The sequence below is a fragment of the Habropoda laboriosa genome, unplaced genomic scaffold, assembly GCF_001263275.1.
Source record: "Habropoda laboriosa isolate 0110345459 unplaced genomic scaffold, ASM126327v1 scaffold269, whole genome shotgun sequence".
Lineage (NCBI taxonomy): Eukaryota > Metazoa > Arthropoda > Insecta > Hymenoptera > Apidae > Habropoda > Habropoda laboriosa.
Window position 1 is genome coordinate 106,389 of NW_017100417.1, and position 19,761 is coordinate 126,149.

The 19,761-nt window shown below is 34.9% G+C and overlaps 1 protein-coding gene across 1 annotated transcript in view; it reads left to right on the forward strand.

Annotated features, from left to right (window-relative positions):
• LOC108575482 overlaps positions 1-19,761 on the forward strand; it is a 78,754-nt gene that overhangs the window by 20,341 nt on the left and 38,652 nt on the right. The window contains exons 6-22 of the mRNA XM_017938301.1: positions 8,537-8,675; positions 8,954-9,209; positions 10,031-10,305; positions 11,031-11,356; positions 11,507-11,818; positions 12,670-12,943; positions 13,125-13,425; positions 13,913-14,108; positions 14,205-14,362; positions 14,990-15,171; positions 15,270-15,493; positions 15,948-16,136; positions 16,899-17,192; positions 17,278-17,529; positions 17,799-17,984; positions 18,407-18,543; positions 18,769-19,160. Coding sequence (XP_017793790.1) covers positions 8,537-8,675; positions 8,954-9,209; positions 10,031-10,305; positions 11,031-11,356; positions 11,507-11,818; positions 12,670-12,943; positions 13,125-13,425; positions 13,913-14,108; positions 14,205-14,362; positions 14,990-15,171; positions 15,270-15,493; positions 15,948-16,136; positions 16,899-17,192; positions 17,278-17,529; positions 17,799-17,984; positions 18,407-18,543; positions 18,769-19,160 — 4,093 coding nt within the window. The remainder of the gene's footprint in view (positions 1-8,536; positions 8,676-8,953; positions 9,210-10,030; positions 10,306-11,030; positions 11,357-11,506; positions 11,819-12,669; positions 12,944-13,124; positions 13,426-13,912; positions 14,109-14,204; positions 14,363-14,989; positions 15,172-15,269; positions 15,494-15,947; positions 16,137-16,898; positions 17,193-17,277; positions 17,530-17,798; positions 17,985-18,406; positions 18,544-18,768; positions 19,161-19,761) is intronic.

The window sequence follows — 19,761 nt, forward strand, 5'->3', positions numbered from 1 at the left end:
TTTTATTTTACATATTAAAATTTAAGAGAATTTTTTGCAGTACTTAGATAGATAATTAAAATTTACCCTTCAACTGTAAAATTTATTAGTCTTTCATATAGATTGCTAATATAGTAAGTTTTTTTATTATCAGAAAAGAGTATCTATTAGATGCAATTTGTACAGAAAGAGTTGATAATTATCATATTTGTATTATAACACTTATAAGAAGTTATTAGATGATATAAATGGTTACTATTTTGTAAACAATGCTAAATAGATGTTACACTACGGTAAATTTATATGATAGCTTTGATAATGTATTTATATAAACTGTCTTCAAATGTAATTATCTACAATACTGTTTAATTGCAAGAATTTTTCGAAATTTTTCATTGCTTTTCATATTGAGATAAATTCGGTACGTTATTTAATTTGAATACAACACTTCTGTTATCTAATTTCTAATTTTGAAATAATTAAAGAAAGGATCTAAAGGATTTATACCTTCAAAATTTGTGTAGGAAACTTCCTTACCATTGAGACTAATTTTCTCTTTTTTTTTTTTAAGAAACGAAGAAGATTGCTCTAAGTTTCACTTCTCCTCTTCACTGGAGGAACAGTGTTGCAATGAGCACATGTAATAAGTAATAAATTAACAACGTGAGACAGTTTCGAATTGGAACATTCATAAATGTAGCATTGTTCTGTTTTCAGTGTATCTACCCTAGATTAACGTGATTTAATAAACTTCCTGTTGTTTCACTATTACACAACATGTCACATAAGACATTAGTACAGGGATACGAGTATTGTACGAGTCACAACAAAATACAAAATTCTAAACAAATATTTCTGATAGATTAACAAAAGATTAACACTCTTTTGTAATAAAAAATTTTGAAAATTATCAAAGGTAAACGCACAGAAATCTATACGTGAGATGAATAATCCGATAAGAGAAATTTTATACTTGCAAAGGCTGTAGTAATTGTACTTCCTTTTTTAATTACATGTAATATTTAATTTCAAAGTGTAGGTACTTATCTTCTCGATTTATGCATTTAACTTGACGCTAAACTATACTGCAACCGTGTTCATGTGTATATTATTAATAACTTGGGAAGAAACTAAATTTACAGATATGAAATTTTTTTAAATATAATATAAGGCCGCGTCGACATTTTTCTTATTAGCAACCATAGTTTGCAATTATGCCATTATATAAGTTCGATTGCTTTCTTGAGATTCTCTTCTTTCAAATTTTCTTTAATATTATTAGATAACAAATAACCGTAGAAAGATTCACATAGTTTATTTTATTCCATTTAAAAATTAACGTCGTGCATTACGATAATTAAAATAATTAAAATCTTTCTATTGTTTCTATTGCACATTCGAATCTTCCAAGGAGCACAATTTTTCTCAATTTTCATACGTTCATCCGAATTTCCCTCGACTTACGCAATTGAACTTAATTAGATTCATTCTCTCGATTCCTATAGACCAGAATTTCGGTATTTTATCTCACAATCAAAAGTCCTTAGAATTAGCGTTCTTAGGAAACTCCGGGGATTTTCCACGCTCCTTTTTCCGTTAACATTCCACCGGTGACTGCGCGCCAGCTCGCAATATGTACAATGCAATCAGCGTCTATTTATGCACGTTTAAATTAATTACGCCCTTTGTTCACTGGTGTATCGTGTTGAGATTCGTGCCGACTGGTTTCTGTTGCAGGCAGTTTAATTTACAGGCTTCGCGGCGTCGATCCTGACGGTGACAGCCTGACGTTCGGCGTTAGAGATCAACCTGGCAGCGACGTGATTCGGGTCGAGAATTTTAGTCCGAACGAGGCTAATATTTACCTGAACAAATTGCTAGACAGAGAGGTAATTCGTTCCCGAGACGGTCTATTTCATTGCAATAATTCTATTCTGCTGCCCGCAATACCGATACTGCGAAACTCCTCCGAGTATCGCTCTTTGTGTAGCACTTTATCGGGCCATCCTGAAAGTCCCCGCGGAAGATTTATGCCGTTCATTGTGAAAAAGAAAGAAGCGTAACTCCGTGGAAATTAAACGTTTTAATTTAAAATAATTTCTGTAATGCTCGATACACTTTTGTCGCAAAGAGGAAGAAACTTCTGAAAGGAGTTTTCGATATCCTACTGCTTCCTAAATTCTTGTTTTTTGAGGAAATCGTGAAGCGAGCGGGAAAAGTGAAAATCAGGGGAATATGCGATTTTTATTTCTGTTACATGGAGTTTTAGGGTGTTATTTTACCTGTCTGTAAATTCTCTTCGCCTCGAGGGCCAAGAGTCGCCAGGCCTAAGTACGTAGGCCCTCCGTGGCGGTCGCCACAATATCACTTTAACAACTGCCTAAGTTTCTCACTTTTAACCTTTTATTTAAAGATATTCGAACTTCTATAGAAACTCATAAATACACGTACAACACCTCTTCTCTTCAGCACCGCTATATCGAGAAAACCAACAAACCCTTACAATTAAAAGCTCATTAACATCCCGTCAGTACTGTATCGAGCTAATCTCTCACAGAGTATCATGTCTCGGTGTGTATTCCATTAAAGCATAAACGAGGACGTGGGCAAGGATTTTTCTCTTCGCGCGGTTTGCACGAGAGTCTTCCGAAGAAGATAATTTCTACGTTCACTTCCCCCCAGAGAACTGTGCTTCTCGCACGAATGGACGTCATTCGAACACCTTCTGCCCACAGTACCAACGTTCGATCGCGGTAATAATAATGTCAAAGGCATTAAAGAGAAACTCGAGGGATGTACGAGCCAGCTAAAGAACCGTGCAGTTAGTGATCTATGCTGGACCTATTCGTGGAAGTTGTTATCTTGTCATCATCGTACCTCTTATACGTGATCGTTGGTGTGCAAGTTAATTTGCTCATGAAGAATACCGTCTATCCGAAGATTATTGGTTTGCCGGTTTGCATATCCTGACGGAGACTGTTAAGATGCTTTTATAGTAATCTAGATAATGCTACAGGTTTTCCGAGCAACGAGGTAATTTGTATGCTACACATCTCTCGTAATCGTTCCCCGCTTTCAGCTTGCTTTTTTCATTTTCAAATTATATTGTCGATTTTAGCAGCAGCTTGTACACGATGTACGTACATGCTCGAATTTTCTACTAGATTTGACATTAATTATAGGAAATTTACTTTCGTTAGGTATTATGTATAAATATGCACGCTTTCATACTAAAAATTAGAAGGAAGCAAGATTTGCTTAGTGTCGTTTATTACGGTGAATTTAGATGAATATTTTAACCCTTTGTAATCGAACGGTGGCTGAGAAGGGACATTAAATAATTGTCACTTGGTAAATAATTAACGAAGACAGAGAGCAGATCTATGGTCCTTCTGGCGCAATTTCGCCAAAACAATTTTAAAACGATACGGCGGAAGCGGAAGATTTGAAATTTACCGCAGCGAAAGGGTTCAATGCTACGAAAGAAAGTCACCCTTTGGTTCCAGAACTTCTTCCTATCTTTTTGGCAAAGCCACTAAGATTGCTTCGGTTTCTCACTGAAATATTTTTCAATATTATTTCTCACAGAGTTGATATTGTCAAATTTGCAATTTGGGCAGTTAAATTTCTTTCCTTCTAACGAAAAAAAACAAGGTAGTGTGTCAAATATCGAGGTGCAATATTATCCACCAAAATGTTGTAACAAACATAAACTTCAGTAGCGATTAAAAAAAGTCAAACTATAGTAAAAAATACCGACTCGAGCGAAGAAATTAATATTGTCCAAAGTAGATATGTTAAAACAGTACTCGATTTCTTTTCTAAATATTAAAAGTCGTCGTTTATATCACCGAAAATTTGTTAACTAAGAAATACCACAGAAATAAGGAATCTTGTAAAAAAATATATTGCCCGTGTCTCTTCAGGCAAGGGACGAGTACGCGGTGGTGCTGACATTGACAGACGGCAGACTAGGGGAAGGAAACTTCATCACGCAAAGCCTGCTGTTGCTTGTGGAAGATGTGAATGACAACGTGCCAATTTTTCGGCCGCATCCGACTTCCTTGACGCTACGGGAGGATTCCGGGCCGGGTATTTTAACAACAGTGGAGGCAACCGATGCGGACTTAGGTGCGCACGGACAGGTGGTTTACTACCTGCAAGAACTCGACGGGGATAATGACATGTTCACCATTTCCACCGTAAATGGGAAAGGTGTCATCCGGCTTGTCGGTCGACTTGATTACGAAAGAAAGTATCTGTATCAGCTGAGAGTTTTGGCTATTGATCGGGCGATAAACGAGAAGGTACGTCTTGCGTTGAAGTAATTCGAAGCAATTTTTAGTGTTCGTTAGTGCAAATTGTCGTGTCGAAATTGAAGTTTGTGCGACGCATTGATAAATATTGATGTCAGCTTTTAAATTATAATTAATTAAGTATGGATGGCGATTAAATTAGTAAATTTCGGGATTAAATACGTAGGTGGAGTTTATTTAATTAAATAAAATAACTTGGTTTATAAATATTTGCTTGAAACGATCAATTTCGGGATACTGATTGTTTAGCTAAAGGACCGTAAATGAGTAAATCGTATTATCTGCGTCTAATACATCATAAAAATTGCGTAGTTTGGGTATCCAACGAATAGACTGCGGATTTTTACGCAAATTTATATTTTTGAGAATATAGCAAAAGAAGTAGAACTTTGGTAAGCAATTATATCACGTACCAGGTATTACAAAAAGCACTATAATTTGGATATTTACTGCATTCTGTGCAATTTTGTACCTTTAAATTTCCTATAAATGCATAAAAATCCGCAGTCTACTAATGAATATTAGGTGTGTACAAGTGCGAGCATCAAAATATGGATATTAAGAAGGTAAATGAAAATAATTCGAAGGATAAAGGACGATGCATTGCATTAATCAAAGTAATTGGCAAACATTGAGTTTCTGTAATGTTTCTCGTCAAATTCAACCAACTGTCGTGATGTTTCAGGATCCAGTAAGCCATTTGGCCAACTTCTATCTTCATTTTTGAAGTTATACACGTTAGAACGAAATTTTTCGAGCTAATTTCTGACGATTCTTTTAGTGATTCTTTCCCCCGTCAGTTGTTTATTTGTCTTGCTGTTTCAACTACACTAAGTCCACTTCTGAACTCGTGCAATTGCCACCGTGAATCCATTTCTTCAAAAATACACAAATACAAGAAAATAAGGAAATAATTGTATACCACACACAGTAGACCAAAATCTTACAGTATCACTATTAATTTCTCAATGAATTGTACTTACATACTATGTTCGCAATACGTAGTTACAGCAGTAAGGGAACTGCAAAATAATCATATTTACATGAAATTAAGTACATCGTGAATTTAAAAAAAAGCATATTTTCGAAGCAAATATACATTTTGAAGAAATTTTCTAATTATTTCGAAAATCTTGTCGATTTTTTAAATACACAAACACGCGCAAATAAATTCACCGCCCGCTTTACTTCGTTGTCTCGAACATAGGGGTGCCGTTTAAATTTGATTTAAGATAGAGCCCGTATAATACCGCGAAAGTAATCTCTACGGAAAATACCTTCGTAAAATATCCCAAGGACAATAGCACCGCTTATCGTTAGAACGACCGTAATACAAGTGTAACACGTCTATATACCACATTCAAGGTAACTCGAAGGTGGAATCGCGTACAAGTATTTTTTTCTTTTTCAGTATACCTTTGTATCGCAATTATTTCAGGTAAACACAGGAACAACCGCGATACTCATTAAGGTTCAGGACGTTGAGGATCAACCACCAGAATTCATAACCATGACGCCTGTTGCCAGGATCAGTGAAAACGCCAGGATAGGCACGTCGGTGCTTCAAGGTCAACTAACTCACTATTACTAGTCGAAATTACAGTCATCGTTGGAGAATGAGAAAAAGGGGCAACGAAAGGATCTCGGCTATTTCCTATATAATTATCGCTTATGTTTTTACTTGTACCGTATGTTGCGTGATACAATTTCATTACTATACATTTAAATGGCCTTATTACTCGAAAAGTTCAGACGTGCTATTACTGCTACACTAAATAAAGCTTGATACTTTCTTACAGAAAATTCACTGCTCTTTGAAATTTTGGTACAAGAACGTAGGTATTCCATTTAAAGAATTCAAGGTCAGCTTGATATCTCGTAAACTAATAGGTTATTTAGAAGAAAATGTTTTCAGAAATTTTTATATAAAGCTCTTTTTTTGTAAAACACGTACTTTGGAAGTTATTCGAGGTGGACAAGTTGTGTGATTCATTTTGTGTGTGAAATAAAACGTCTGTCTGTGTGTTTCCTGTTAACTCCTAAATCCTTCGACAGATCTGGACCAAAGGCTGCATAGTTACTCTAAATATAGGCCATTTACCATAAAACCTGAACACCTAATATCGAAAAAAAATAAATTAACTTCAATATATCGTCGGTTTAGTGAATATATATTGTTCTCCAGAAATTAAACCGAAAGATTTTCTAGATATGAATTTTTAGACTTGGATTTAGATTTTAGAAATGATTTAATTTAGTACAAAAATCTGTTAAGGCAACACTTTATTATACTACATTATATTATATTACCAGAAAAACGAGCATTGGTATAACCGTGACATTCCTGTTTCATTTTCTCATTTTCACAAATCGCTGCTCGACGTCGACACCGACATAACTCGAAAAATATAAATTTCACAGGAAAAGCAGTTTAACATTTTCTACTCTCTGATACGATACGAATGAAGCTAAAAATATACCTTTTCAGATGATAAAAATACTGTATCTGTGCAATCTATCTTTGCAGAAGTATCGAAATTGACATTTTCTGAGTTATTTCACTATCGACGACAACCAGGGAAATACTGTAATCGAAGTTATCACGTGATGAAGTCAGAATAAAAAATAATTTGCAATAAAACCTTTCCAATATTTCACAGTTCGCGCGGTGGACGGTGACAAGGGGATAAACAACAAGGTGACGTACAGCATCACTCAAGGTCCGAGATATTTGTTCGACATAGACGCGACTTCCGGTTTGGTGTTCACCAGGGCGCAACTCGACCGTGAAGCGGAGGAAAACGCCGAGGGAACGTTTATTCTGGAAATTACCGTGAAAGAAGTATCGAAGATAGTGCCTCCGCCGTCAGTTTCGACCGAAGTTACGATTATTCTGATGGACGTGAACGACGAGGTCCCAAAATTTCGAAGCGCGAGATACCGTGCCGAGATAAACGAGAACGCACCGTACAACACCGCGGTTAACTTCATCGGTGATGCGATACCGGAAGTTTACGATCACGACTTGGTGAGAAGCTTGGTTGGATAACTTTATGGGAGTATTGTGAGACCCGTGAGGGAACCGTGCGACTGGTTTCCCGAGATTTTAATAAAATCTAATTTAGTAGTTCAGAAAATTAAAGTTACGTTTTCTAAAGTATTTTGAACGATTCGTAATTAATATTAACGATTTTTATTTTATTTTCAACGATTCAGAATTATTTTTAGTGGTTTTAATTGTATTTCTAACGATGTGCAATTATTTTTAATAATGCAGAATTATTTTTAACGATTTTAATTTTATTTTCAACGATTCAAAATTATTTTTAGTGAGTTAATATAATTTTCAACGATTCAGAATTATTTTTAGCAGTTATAATTTTATTTTTAATGATTTTAACGATTCAGAATTAATATTAACGATTTTTATTTTATTTTCAACGATTCAGAATTATTTTTAGCGGTTTTAATTGTATTTCTAACGATGTGGAATTATTTTTAATAACTCAGAATTATTTTTAACGATCCAAAATTAGTATTAACGATTTTAATTTTATTTTCAACGATTCAAAATTATTTTTGGTGAGTTAATATAATTTTTAACGATTCAGAATTATTTTTAGCGACGTTAGTTTAATTTTTAACGATTCAGAATTATTGTTAGCAGTTATAATTTTATTTTTAATGATTTTAACGATTCAGAATTAATATTAACGATTTTTATTTTATTTTCAACGATTCAAAATTATTTTTTATATGAAGTATTAAAACGAAACATTTTGCAGAATATGTAAATCTATTTCCAGATATATCTCTTCGAATTTCATTAAAATCACTGGAAAACCAATTGTACGGTTCTCGTGTAAAGTATCTTCTTTCTTTTCTACTTTCTGCATTAAAATTGATTGCAGTAAATGATTAAAGGTAGAGTGATTACAGTTTGTGTCGAAAGATGGTATTTTGAATATCGTTTCATAATTTCAATTTATGCTTTCTACATTCTTCTGTTATATAATATTATCGCATGTAAAACTTTTCATTCTGATTTGTGTTTCTTATTAATTAGGTAACAATAGCTATGGAATACTTCCTTTTACTTCGACTTTCTTTGCTTGAGTAATGAACTACTTACTTCATCAAAATTGCAGTATAATTACTTTACTTATAGAGCACAAATTTATTCGATACAGCAATTAGAATTGTGATAAACACATCTTTCTTACAAGAAAACAATTTTTCAGGGAACAAATGGTACGTTCAGAATGTTCATCGATGGTGACGATGGGATATTCGACGTGACACCATCGAGAGGAATCAATGAATCCCCGTTTTTAATACGAGTTAAAAACTCCAGCAAACTTGATTTCGAAACCAGATCAGGTATTTTTAACTATTACAAAATGAATTATTCAATATTTTCCTTTTATTGCTCTTACTATTATCGTTCTTTAATAATAGCAAAGAAAGACACAATTAAGAATAATTCTACTACATTGAAAGTATTATTATGTACAATTCAATTTGAACAAATTAAACTCATAACTGCAGTTGAACATATTACATGTACTTTTCTTCTTTACACATGTTACAACATTAAGTGCAATAACAGTGTGTCTAAAATAACGTAAAGTAATGTTTCACATGGAATAACGTTTCAGTGGTAAACTTCACGTTAATCGCTAAAGAAGTAGTCACAGTAGCACCGAAATACACCAAAGTGCCGGTGGTTGTTTTCATAAAAGATCAGAACGATAATTATCCAGAATTTATCGAAGACAGATACGAGGTGTCGATTTTGGAAAATTGCGCTGTTGGAACTACGGTAGCGTGGATTCAAGCGTTAGACGAGGACAGTGGTAATTTTGGAACACACGGCATAAGATACACGCATTTAGGAGGCAGTATTGCACACGCGTAAGCTAATTAATAAACGCTAAATAATACACACTCTAGAATTAATATTATTCTTAGTGGCTTGATAAAAAAATTTCTGTCTTCCTTGGGAAGTTTGTCTCTTATCTTTTGCTTTGGGATGTACAATCACAAAGTATACAGGATGTCCGATGAGGAATTCAACAAACTTCTCTCACGTGATTAGCAGGTCATTCTGAGCAAAAAATGTCATGTACACTATAGATCTCGTTCCTTTCGTTACCGAGATAAGCACTGTTGACGCTTCTTTCAAGAGCAAGAATAAGGTTCTCAATGATAAAAGTGAAGTTTGTGCATAGCATTCAGTCTACGTTTTAGATTTAATTTGGTTAGTTTGACAATATGCACAGTGTTCTGTACTTTTCAAATGCAAAGTGTGCTGATATGATATTCATATGCAGTTTCTGCAACAAGAATAGTAGAGCTACGGTAGCTAACTACAGGCAACTCTGATCGTTCAGTTCCTTACCATTCTATTTCCTAAAATATCTTTACAAATTTGACAGAAACGGGTTTCGAACATTATTTGTAAATTAAGTAATCTACACATCAAAAATAAAATAAAGTACATGCGTCGGAATTATTGTTTCACTGTATATATGTATGCTCAATATATTGTTTTTCATATAATTGACTAAGGAAGCGAAACAGACCTATAGTGTACATGACATTTTTTGTACAAAACCACCTGCCGAATGCGTGGTGGGCGAAGTTTGATGAATTCTTTACCGGACACCTCTCCTTTTAGGTAGGAACAATTGAAACAGACACAATCGTTTTGCAATGTTATTTTATTCCTTCAGATTATCAATGGATCCATTGACAGGCGTAATTACAGTGAAAGAGCCTGGACCAAGTTTCGATCGCGAAATAATGTCCCGACATTATTTCACAGTTGAGGCAAGAGATGATCTTGGTAAAGGTAATCGTAATACTGTCCAGTTAATAGTGAACGTGAACGACGTGAACGACAACGCTCCTGTATTTCTACAAAACAAATATGAAGCTGTGCTTCTGGAACACGAGGACCACTTTGAATCGCCGTTGATCGTTGAAGCATTCGACATAGATTTAAATGGTACAAGATTTATACAAAATAGCCTGATTACTTTATTTATTTAACGATTGCTTAAAAATATACTGTTACGTCTTTAGACGGCCATAAATTAAGTCTTTTGCTGTCTTGGTGTGCAATTTTTCAATGGACACAAGTTTTTAGACACTCAAACCCTAACGTCCCCTTAGTCTGGAGAGTGTCACCTCCGATATTGTGCAAGGTTCGCGAGACCATATTTAAATATTCTCTCCGTGAGGAGAGGATGGCCCTTGGTAGCGCCCAATCAAAATTCATATCTGCAGAAACCAAAATATAGCTAGACCCACACAGACTCTAAAAGGACAGTTCTTCAAAATAGTAAACGAGTCGATAGACAAACCTGTATCTAAATATAACACTTCGTACCTCACTGCAAATGTACTTCACACTCGTTACAAGCTCGGATAAAAAAGTTGGAAACAGTGGCCTTTACAATTTTCTTCGCGATTCCCGCATATAGCAACTTTCTCAAAATTTTTTGCACACTTCTCTACCAATCCTTCTAATTTCTAAAAAAAAAACTGAAGTCGTTAGGTTCAATTTACAAAAAGTTATACTCTTCAAAAGAGTGTCCCAATATTAGTGGGAGTCACTGTAGGTGCAAAATTCAATTTTTGTACGCCAAAAATCCTACTTCTTAAAAATCACCTACAATTAAAAAATTTAATATTCATTTTTCAGAACTAACTCGTTTAAATTTCTCACAGGTACCAAGAATAGCCAGGTGGTGTACGCTTTAGTGTCGGGTGAATTTTCTCGAAATTTTAGCATCGATTCGAAACGAGGTGTTATCACCCCGACAACGCCATTGGACTACGAGGCATTGCCTATCAGTCAAGGACATAAGGAAACATCGGTACGTCCATTGCGATTGACAGTGCGTGCTAGAGATATGGGCACGCCGAGTTTGAGCTCGGACGCTCCGTTAATTATTTATTTGAAAGACATCAATGATAACACGCCCGCATTCGAGAGGACGTTGTACAAGAGAAGCATTCCTGAAGATTTGCCCGGTGGCACCAGCGTAGTTCAGGTATTATTCACGTAATGAATATTAATCGTTGCGACGTAATGGCAATTTCTAACGTCAAACGTCAAATACGGAGTTTCCGTGTCTATGAAGCACTTCATTTCGATACGAGCATCTGAATAAATGAGAGACTTCGGAACATTTTTATTACAGGTCAAAGCTTGGGACAAAGATTTATCCTCGCCTAACAATAAGTTAGTTTATCGAATTCAAAGCGGCGCGGGTGACAAATTCGTGATTAGCCCGGAAACAGGTGTGATTAGAGTTGCACCGGGCTCTAACTTAGATCCAGACCTGACTTCTCCTAAAACTACACGGTACAGCTTGAACGTGATCGCGATTGATAGCGGAACGGAGGTTCAAAGGACCGCTGAAGTTCTCGTCAATATTACTATTGTGGACGTGAACAATAAACCACCCGTTTTCATCGATCCTGAGACAGTAACCATTCGTGAAAATACACAGGTACGTGACAGGAATATGACACTTTCGTTAATAACAATAATTGTGTAATTTTAATAATTTTTATTTGTATTTTCTTTACCGCGTGCTATTGTAGAGTTAAAACAAAACTAACGAATCTCAGCACAATCGACGCTGCTCGATTACGAGTACGGAGAATTTTACGACCCACTGTAAAAGTGTGTTTGGAAATTTTTATTTTGAAGTGTTTTATTGCAATTTAATCTGAATATCCTACAATAACTTTTTAAAAATCGTTGAAAATATTTTATCGTTGCACCCGTTACATATACGTAGATACATACTACATGTATTTACATGCATGTATAGGGAAAAATATTCATTGCATTTCGTATTCAGTTTTGGAGCGACCGGGTCAAAAATGACCCGTCGGTAACTCTCTAAAAGTGAATTTTTATGTAACTTGAGACGCGATTGAAAAACTTATCTCGTATCGATACAAATAGAAGCAAACGTACAGAAGACTAGGGTCAGAAAATTACAAACGATAATACTTATCAGTATCGAAAATTCACATTTCTTTTTAAAGTTCTAATATTAAGATATTATCAGATATTACAAAATTCTAATACTTCTGATATTAATAAGACCTGTGTACATGTATGTCTATTACTTCGAGATAAATAATGTTTTAAACTTCTTCATTCGTCACAGAAACAAAATTGTGTCTTTACATTAATAAATTTAACATTCCTTTTTTCCTCGTACAACCATTTAATTCGTAATTATTGCTCCCAGTGTAGTAATCGCGGATCACGACCTCGTATTTACGAAGCACCTTCTCTGTAGGCGAATTAAATGTTTGTATCTGATCATTTGCACCGTATTATTAGGTTGGAGCGTACGTGCACCGTGTTGTGGCTAATGATCCAGACATAGCACCGATATTACGTTATCGTATCGATCCGAATTCTTCCGAGGCAAGAAACGAGGAAGGAACATTAATTAAGATCCAAGAATATGATTACCTGTCCGCTTTGGAGTTAAACGCGCTGGACGGTTTGCTTCGGGTAGTTAAATTGCTAGACAGAGAAAGGGTGGAAACGATAAGATTGGGCCTTGTTGTTGAAGATTTGGCTGCTGTTAGGGGAATACAAACTGCATCCGGTTAGTATCTGTTTTTAAAGATCAAATATCAGAGGGAGTAGTGTCTTCGAAGTTACTTCGAACAGCAAAGGGACGGCGAAGAAGCTGATAATTGTGTTATTGGTATTTCTTGTTGTAGAGAAATAATTTTGGTTCGTTTCTGTTTTAATGAAATTAATTCGAAACTTGGTTATACTTTCAGCTACGCTGAACATAATAATCGAGGACGAGAACGATAACAATCCGAGATTTCGGAGACCATTTTACAGACGATCCGTGACAGAGAACAGCAAAAATGGCGTTAATATTGCGAACATAGTGGCTGATGATGTAGATAAAAATCGGAGCATTACGTACTCGTTGGAAAGTCCGAAAGAACTGACGGATTTGGTACATCTTGATTCGGAAACGGGCGAAATGGTCGTAGCGAATAAAATCGATAGGGAACAATATTCCTGGCTGAATCTGACTGTTCGAGCCACTGACTCGGGCATTCCGCCTAGGTAAAATTTGATCGTAACTTCCGTTAAATTAATTGCACTTGTATCTACCGTGTTTATTTCATTTTCGCAAAATTATTTTATTTTATAAAAACATCTTAAAAACAATTTGTACGAATATAGAAAGGAACAGTTTTCACTTGAAGATTTTTACTTTAATGCGGTAAAAGTGATCGGAACACAAAATAGATTCCAGTTTCATATCGTTAAGTCATGTAATACGAAAAATTAATTATTCAAGTGATCATTTGAATGTTGAAATGTTCTCGAGTTTTTCTGTGTTAAAAACTGAGAAAAAAACTCTTTGGTAAATTACTATTGGAGAATCTGAGCATAATTATTGAGAATTATTGACAATCCAAGGGTAATTGAGAATGTTTGTTCGAATTTAAAAAGCCGATTTTTATTCCTCCATGAAAACTCCGACATTTCATTTTGCACGATCTAATGCCAGTCTTGTTACATTGTTACAACTAAATGTTACGCGTAGGTCCAGTCTTTCTGAAATATACGTTCAAGTATTGGACGAAAATGACAATAATCCATACTTCGTCACTGATATTGGTAACTTAACTGTGATGGAAAATGCTAAGGTTGGTACGGAAGTTGCTACCATTCAAGCGAAAGATCCTGACAGCGGAGATTATGGGAAAATTACGTATCTGTTAGATAGAATGTCATCTCAGGTAGGCAGTACTGTTTCTCGTTGTAATTATGAATTGCTTATTATAAAATTGTATCTAAAAAATATGGAGAATAGGACGAAAAATTTTGTGAAACAGGGAACGTTTGCCATCCATCCTGAGACTGGTGCTTTAACAGTAGCAGATTCAATCGACTGGGAAACCAAACAAAGCTACGTTCTAGTCATAGAAGCTTGGGATAATTACCAATTTGGTTACACAGCTGGTGAATCGAGAAACGCGTTTAAGCAAATTCAGTAAGTTACCTTGCCTTCGAAATTAATGTTAATCTATGGGAACAGTTTATGTAAATTAACACATTGACTGCTATGAGAGAACATATTTGAAACGCTTCTAAGAAATAAATAATTTCCTAATTATCGCTGTTTTAAGACACGTGTATGAATGACTCGTTACTACATTACAATGGAACATAAATCTCGTCGACTAATTAACCAGTTCAAATTAAAATAGATTTCTGTTAAACATATTCGAAATAAATTAGTAATATTTTACTGAATATAAATATACGAAACACACAACAGGTATAAACAACTTCAACAGAATTACTTTTATAAGTAAATTTTTTAAAAATTATTAACATGCATTACTTTCACAAGAAAATTTATTTTAAAATTATTAATATGCATTACTTTAATAACTGAATTTTTAAAAGTTACTAATAGGCATTAATTTCCTGAGTGAATTTTTTAAATTATTAATATACATTGCTTCTATAAGTAAATTGCGTTTTTAAATAATTAATATGCATTACAGTTCACAAGCTTCAACTGAGAATTTCATATTTACCTTACGTTCAGCACGTGAAATTATCAGAAATTAATATGTCAGAAATAAAATATTTGAATTATATATTTTTCAAGAGTTATAGTGTCAGATGTAAATGACAATCCTCCGAAAATGGACACACCTTCAACATGCGTTACAATATCAGAATTCCACGATGCCAAAGATATAATTTACGTGATCAAAGTAAAGGATACGGATGATCCAGCAACACCAAACGGTCGCGTCAGAATTAGGACTCTTTCTGGGAATGAATTAGGTTTGTGAAGCAGTTATTAGAAAAATGTAATATTACAGAAATCATCTACACAGTGTCAATGATCAATAATACAAATTTACACTGATTCGTTTAATTAGGTTTGTTCATCCTGGAGCAGACGGATTATTGGACAGCGAATATAAAAGCGGCTCATTCGCTTCGAGGGAAATTCGGTAATTACTCGTTGCATTTAGAGGCGCGAGATCTTGGTAGTCCTCCGAATAAAGATACCTCAGTTCTAAATATCTGCGTAACTGATTACAACGACAATCCACCGGTGTTTATCAGCCCGCAGCATAATACAACTATTCGAGTACCAGAGGTGAATCTTTGTTTATATCGCGATAAATATTCTCCTGTTTTTACAAATAATTCTCTTATAAGCATTATTAACCCTTCAATCTGTAACAACGTGTCAGACCCGTGACGGCGATTTTGGTCGAGATGTGAGAAGAATAGTATTAGCAAGGAAAATGAATTGTAGACCTAACTTTCGTTTTAATTTGTAAGACCGAGAATTACTAAGTGGAACTAATCTGTAACAGATTAGCTTTTGATAGCTGGTGCAGTACTGAAAGAGTAAATGGCCGACACTTAGGTTAAAGGGTTAATAATTCAAAGCTCATCAAATATTTTCATTACTGAATTGTAATACTTTCTCTGAGATATGTCGTGTTTTGTGTGCAATTTGTGTAAAAGAACAAATTTTATTTGCGACTTATTGCTAACGAAGATTGCAGGTACACGATTTTATTATAAAGTGTAAAAATTTATAGAATGTGACAGTTGGGACGCCGATTATACAAATTGAAGCCAAAGATGTTGATACTGGTCCAAACGGCGACGTGCACTATCGTTTGAAGCAAGATTTGGGTGGCCATTGGAGGACCTTTCATATCGACGATACAACCGGAGTTATCTCGTTGAAACTTCCGTTAGACAGAGAAACGCAAAAATTATACGAGGTGATTTACATTAATGAAAAGATAAAAGAAACTGCAGGTTTTATGGAAATTATTGCATGTGTATAGTCTACGGTCGTGTAAGTACTATAACCGTAAAAGTTAGGAGCCATAAAGCAATAGAGTAGCCTTCCTATCGTAATTGTTCACGCACTCATGTAGTTTCCTTCCACCAGCCTTCTCCTTTTTTTTTCTGGTTTTTACAATATACCTCCAGTTTATAAATATTTACATTTTCACTTTTTCCCTTCAGAAATTTCTCTAATTAACCCAATCATTCATTCCTAATTTTTGACTACTTTTCTCAATCTAGGCAATCAATACTAATCCGAAGCTGTATATTTCACAACACAGCCAAATATTGTGTCGTGTCAATACACATACATATTAATTTCATAGTAACATTCAGATCTTCTAAGAACACCAGTTAAACATAACAATACGACTCATTGTCAGTGTTGAGTAGACAGTCTCAAATTTTATACACCATCAACTCATCAAACGTGACCAAATCGCCCTCGCGTCATTCTTGAATTGTCCTTTTAATTTAAAAAGTCATCTTTTAATTGAAAATGTCGGGAGTCGTAGCGCCGAATAAGTTGAATATGCAAATAGTAATGTAATATTTATATCGTAAATTTTCATCTCATAATAGAAATTTCTTTGATCCTTGTGAAATTTCAAACAAAAATGATGTATTAAATGACCAAAAAGTAAAGCATTCCATGTAACATTTTCATTGAAAGTTATTATTTTTGCAAATAGATCAGAGTGGAAGCATACGATCTTGGAACTCCGACATCGCTCAGTTCAGACCTAGATTTGATCATTTACGTTCGAAACATCAACGATTACGAGCCACAATTTTTAGTCGACATTTTCAACATCAACTTCACGGAAGAGCAACTTCCTGGATCTGAAACAATACTGTTGCCCGAAACGATCGACAGAGACGAAGTCGACGATCTCGACGATCCTCCCACTCAAGTCTGTTACTTCATAATTGGCGGGAACGACGATGGCCTCTTCATCCTCGATATTTTTAAGCACGAGCTGAGCGTAAGTTTCGATAAACAAACGCCAACTATAAGCAAAAGTAAAATTTTATAAACTCTAATTCACTGTTTGTAATTAATCACCCCAGACTGCCAAAACGTTAGACAGGGAGCAACAAGAGCAGCATCTGTTGATTGTGAAGGCGACGGAAGACTGTAATACTGTTCCAACGAATGAGAGAGCGAATGAAACATTTTTCGACGAAACGAACGACACTATGCTGAAAGTGATTATAGATGTAGTTGATATAAACGACAATCCACCGAAGTTTGTTAGCAAAATATTCACAGGAGGAGTTACAACGGAAGCTGATTTTGGCACTCAGTTTATGCAAGTAGAGGTAACGTGTATTCACAAACTAATTAAGGAAACAAATAGTTAAATAAGAAAATCTTTGGATGTTACCAATATTGTGCAAACATTGCGTGAAAAGTGATACTTTGGTAATATTGATAGTGTTTTGAAGACATTAATGTAATAAAAGTATAATAAATACAGTCATCGAACATAGATATAATCATATGAAAATTATTTGAAAAATTATGTGCGTATGCGATTGAAAATTATTTGAAAAATCGTATGCCAAAAAAAGCCAAATTCTTGTTTCAGGCGATTGACTTGGATGCAGGCGACAATGCTATAGTCAATTATTATCAAATAGGTAAAATGCATATGACATTAACGGAGGGTTTAGACGACATTGAGTTACAACCTTTCTTAGTTAACAAACTCACTGGAGTAGTGAGTTTAAATTTTGATCCTCAAAGGGGCATGAAAGGATACTTTGACTTTATGGTGGGTTAAATTCGTTTGCTGTGATTTCTATGATAATTATTCGAAACGTCCACTTTTGGTCTCAACGTCTTAAAGATACACTACCGGCCAAAAGTTTCGAATCACCTGCTAATTTACGGTAAAATTGAATCCGCTGCTAATTTTTCATAGATTTGAAATTGATGTCGCGGAGATCGATAGTATTTTACCTTATTTCTATTGATTTGAACGAGGAAAAATTGGTTAAAATATTCTTAAAATTGCTAACTTTATTCTGGAAATTTTTGTATAACTTGTAATGCACAGTGATTCTGATGCAAAACTTACGTCTTTAAGACATTTGTGTGCCGTTTGGGATGTTTAACGACAACTGTGTACGAGCATTAAATAAACATTTCAAATGCAACTAACGTTAACAAAGTTTCATTAATTAATGCAAACAGGTATTAGCCAATGACACACACGGTTTGCAAGATACAGCCAGAGTATTTATTTACTTACTACGCGAGGATCAAAGAGTTCGTTTTGTACTGCGACAGCATCCACCGGAAGTCCGCAACAGAATAGAAACGTTCAGGGAGTAAGTTCGAAGAACAAAATTTGCGAAGCTGCTGACTTTTAAAATTTACCTAATCTTTACTGTTTCACTGAACCGCACAATATTTTACACATAAATCGCTAATCGCGTAACAGTTCCTAAAAACGTACCACGTTACCTGAAATCCTCTCTCGAATAAATGACTTCTCGTACAACTTTTCAATACTTAAAGAATCGCCAAAAAATTGTATAATTTTATGATTTTAGGACACTGGGCAACGTGACAGGAGCGATAGTGAACATCGACGAGTATAAAATCCACGAGAACCACGACGGTTCCGTCGATCGAACAAAAACTGACCTGTACATACATCTTGTAAATCGCCGCGACAATTCCATTCTTGAGGTATCGGAAGTTCTGAAATTGGTGGACAGAAATATAGAGAAGCTCGATAATTTGTTCAAAGAATTTAACGTTCTCGACACGCAAGCGGCGCAGTATCAGCCAATTGTTCAGTACGAGCAAGCAGGGACGACGTTTTGGCTTTTGACTTTGACCTTGTTTCTGGGTGCTCTGCTAATTCTCTGCATAGCCCTGTGTCTTTCGCAAAGAGCTTCGTTTCGGAGGCAATTGAAAGCAGCGAACGCCTCTTCCTTTGGTAAATATCGTTAACTTTACGCATTACGCGAGAGATATTATCGTAAGTCGTGTATTAATTGAATTATTATTAATTTCACGTTGAATAAGAGAACGCCAGAAAACATGGTGGAAGCAGACACGGTAAATTGTTGATATAGATACTTCAAATATTAGCTTCGATAATATATATTGTACGTTGCTTCGTTAAATTTATTATTTTTACGATTGAACAGCTTTCAGTTGCATTAATTTAATATGCAACGTTCTTTTTGTTAAGAGAATAGCAGAAAATACACGCATGTTTAATCAGCTTTTAGATGTCTCTTGGTTCAAGCAACATACTCTTCTCTTTATATTACCAATATGTTTCTTATTTTAATCATAATATATTCATGTAATTTTACACAATATACTGCACAGTAAAATGAAAAAATTGTGGTTTCTTTTGCGTACGAAAGAGATTTTAGTATTGGGTCATATTTGACCCAAAGTGTTAAAATTAAGCATGCTCAAATTTTGATTGATTGAAGAATTACAGTTATCAGAGAACAAGTTACAATTCTACAAGAAATGCAAAATTTACAACTGTCAATGCATATCTTTTTACTTCATATTGTGCA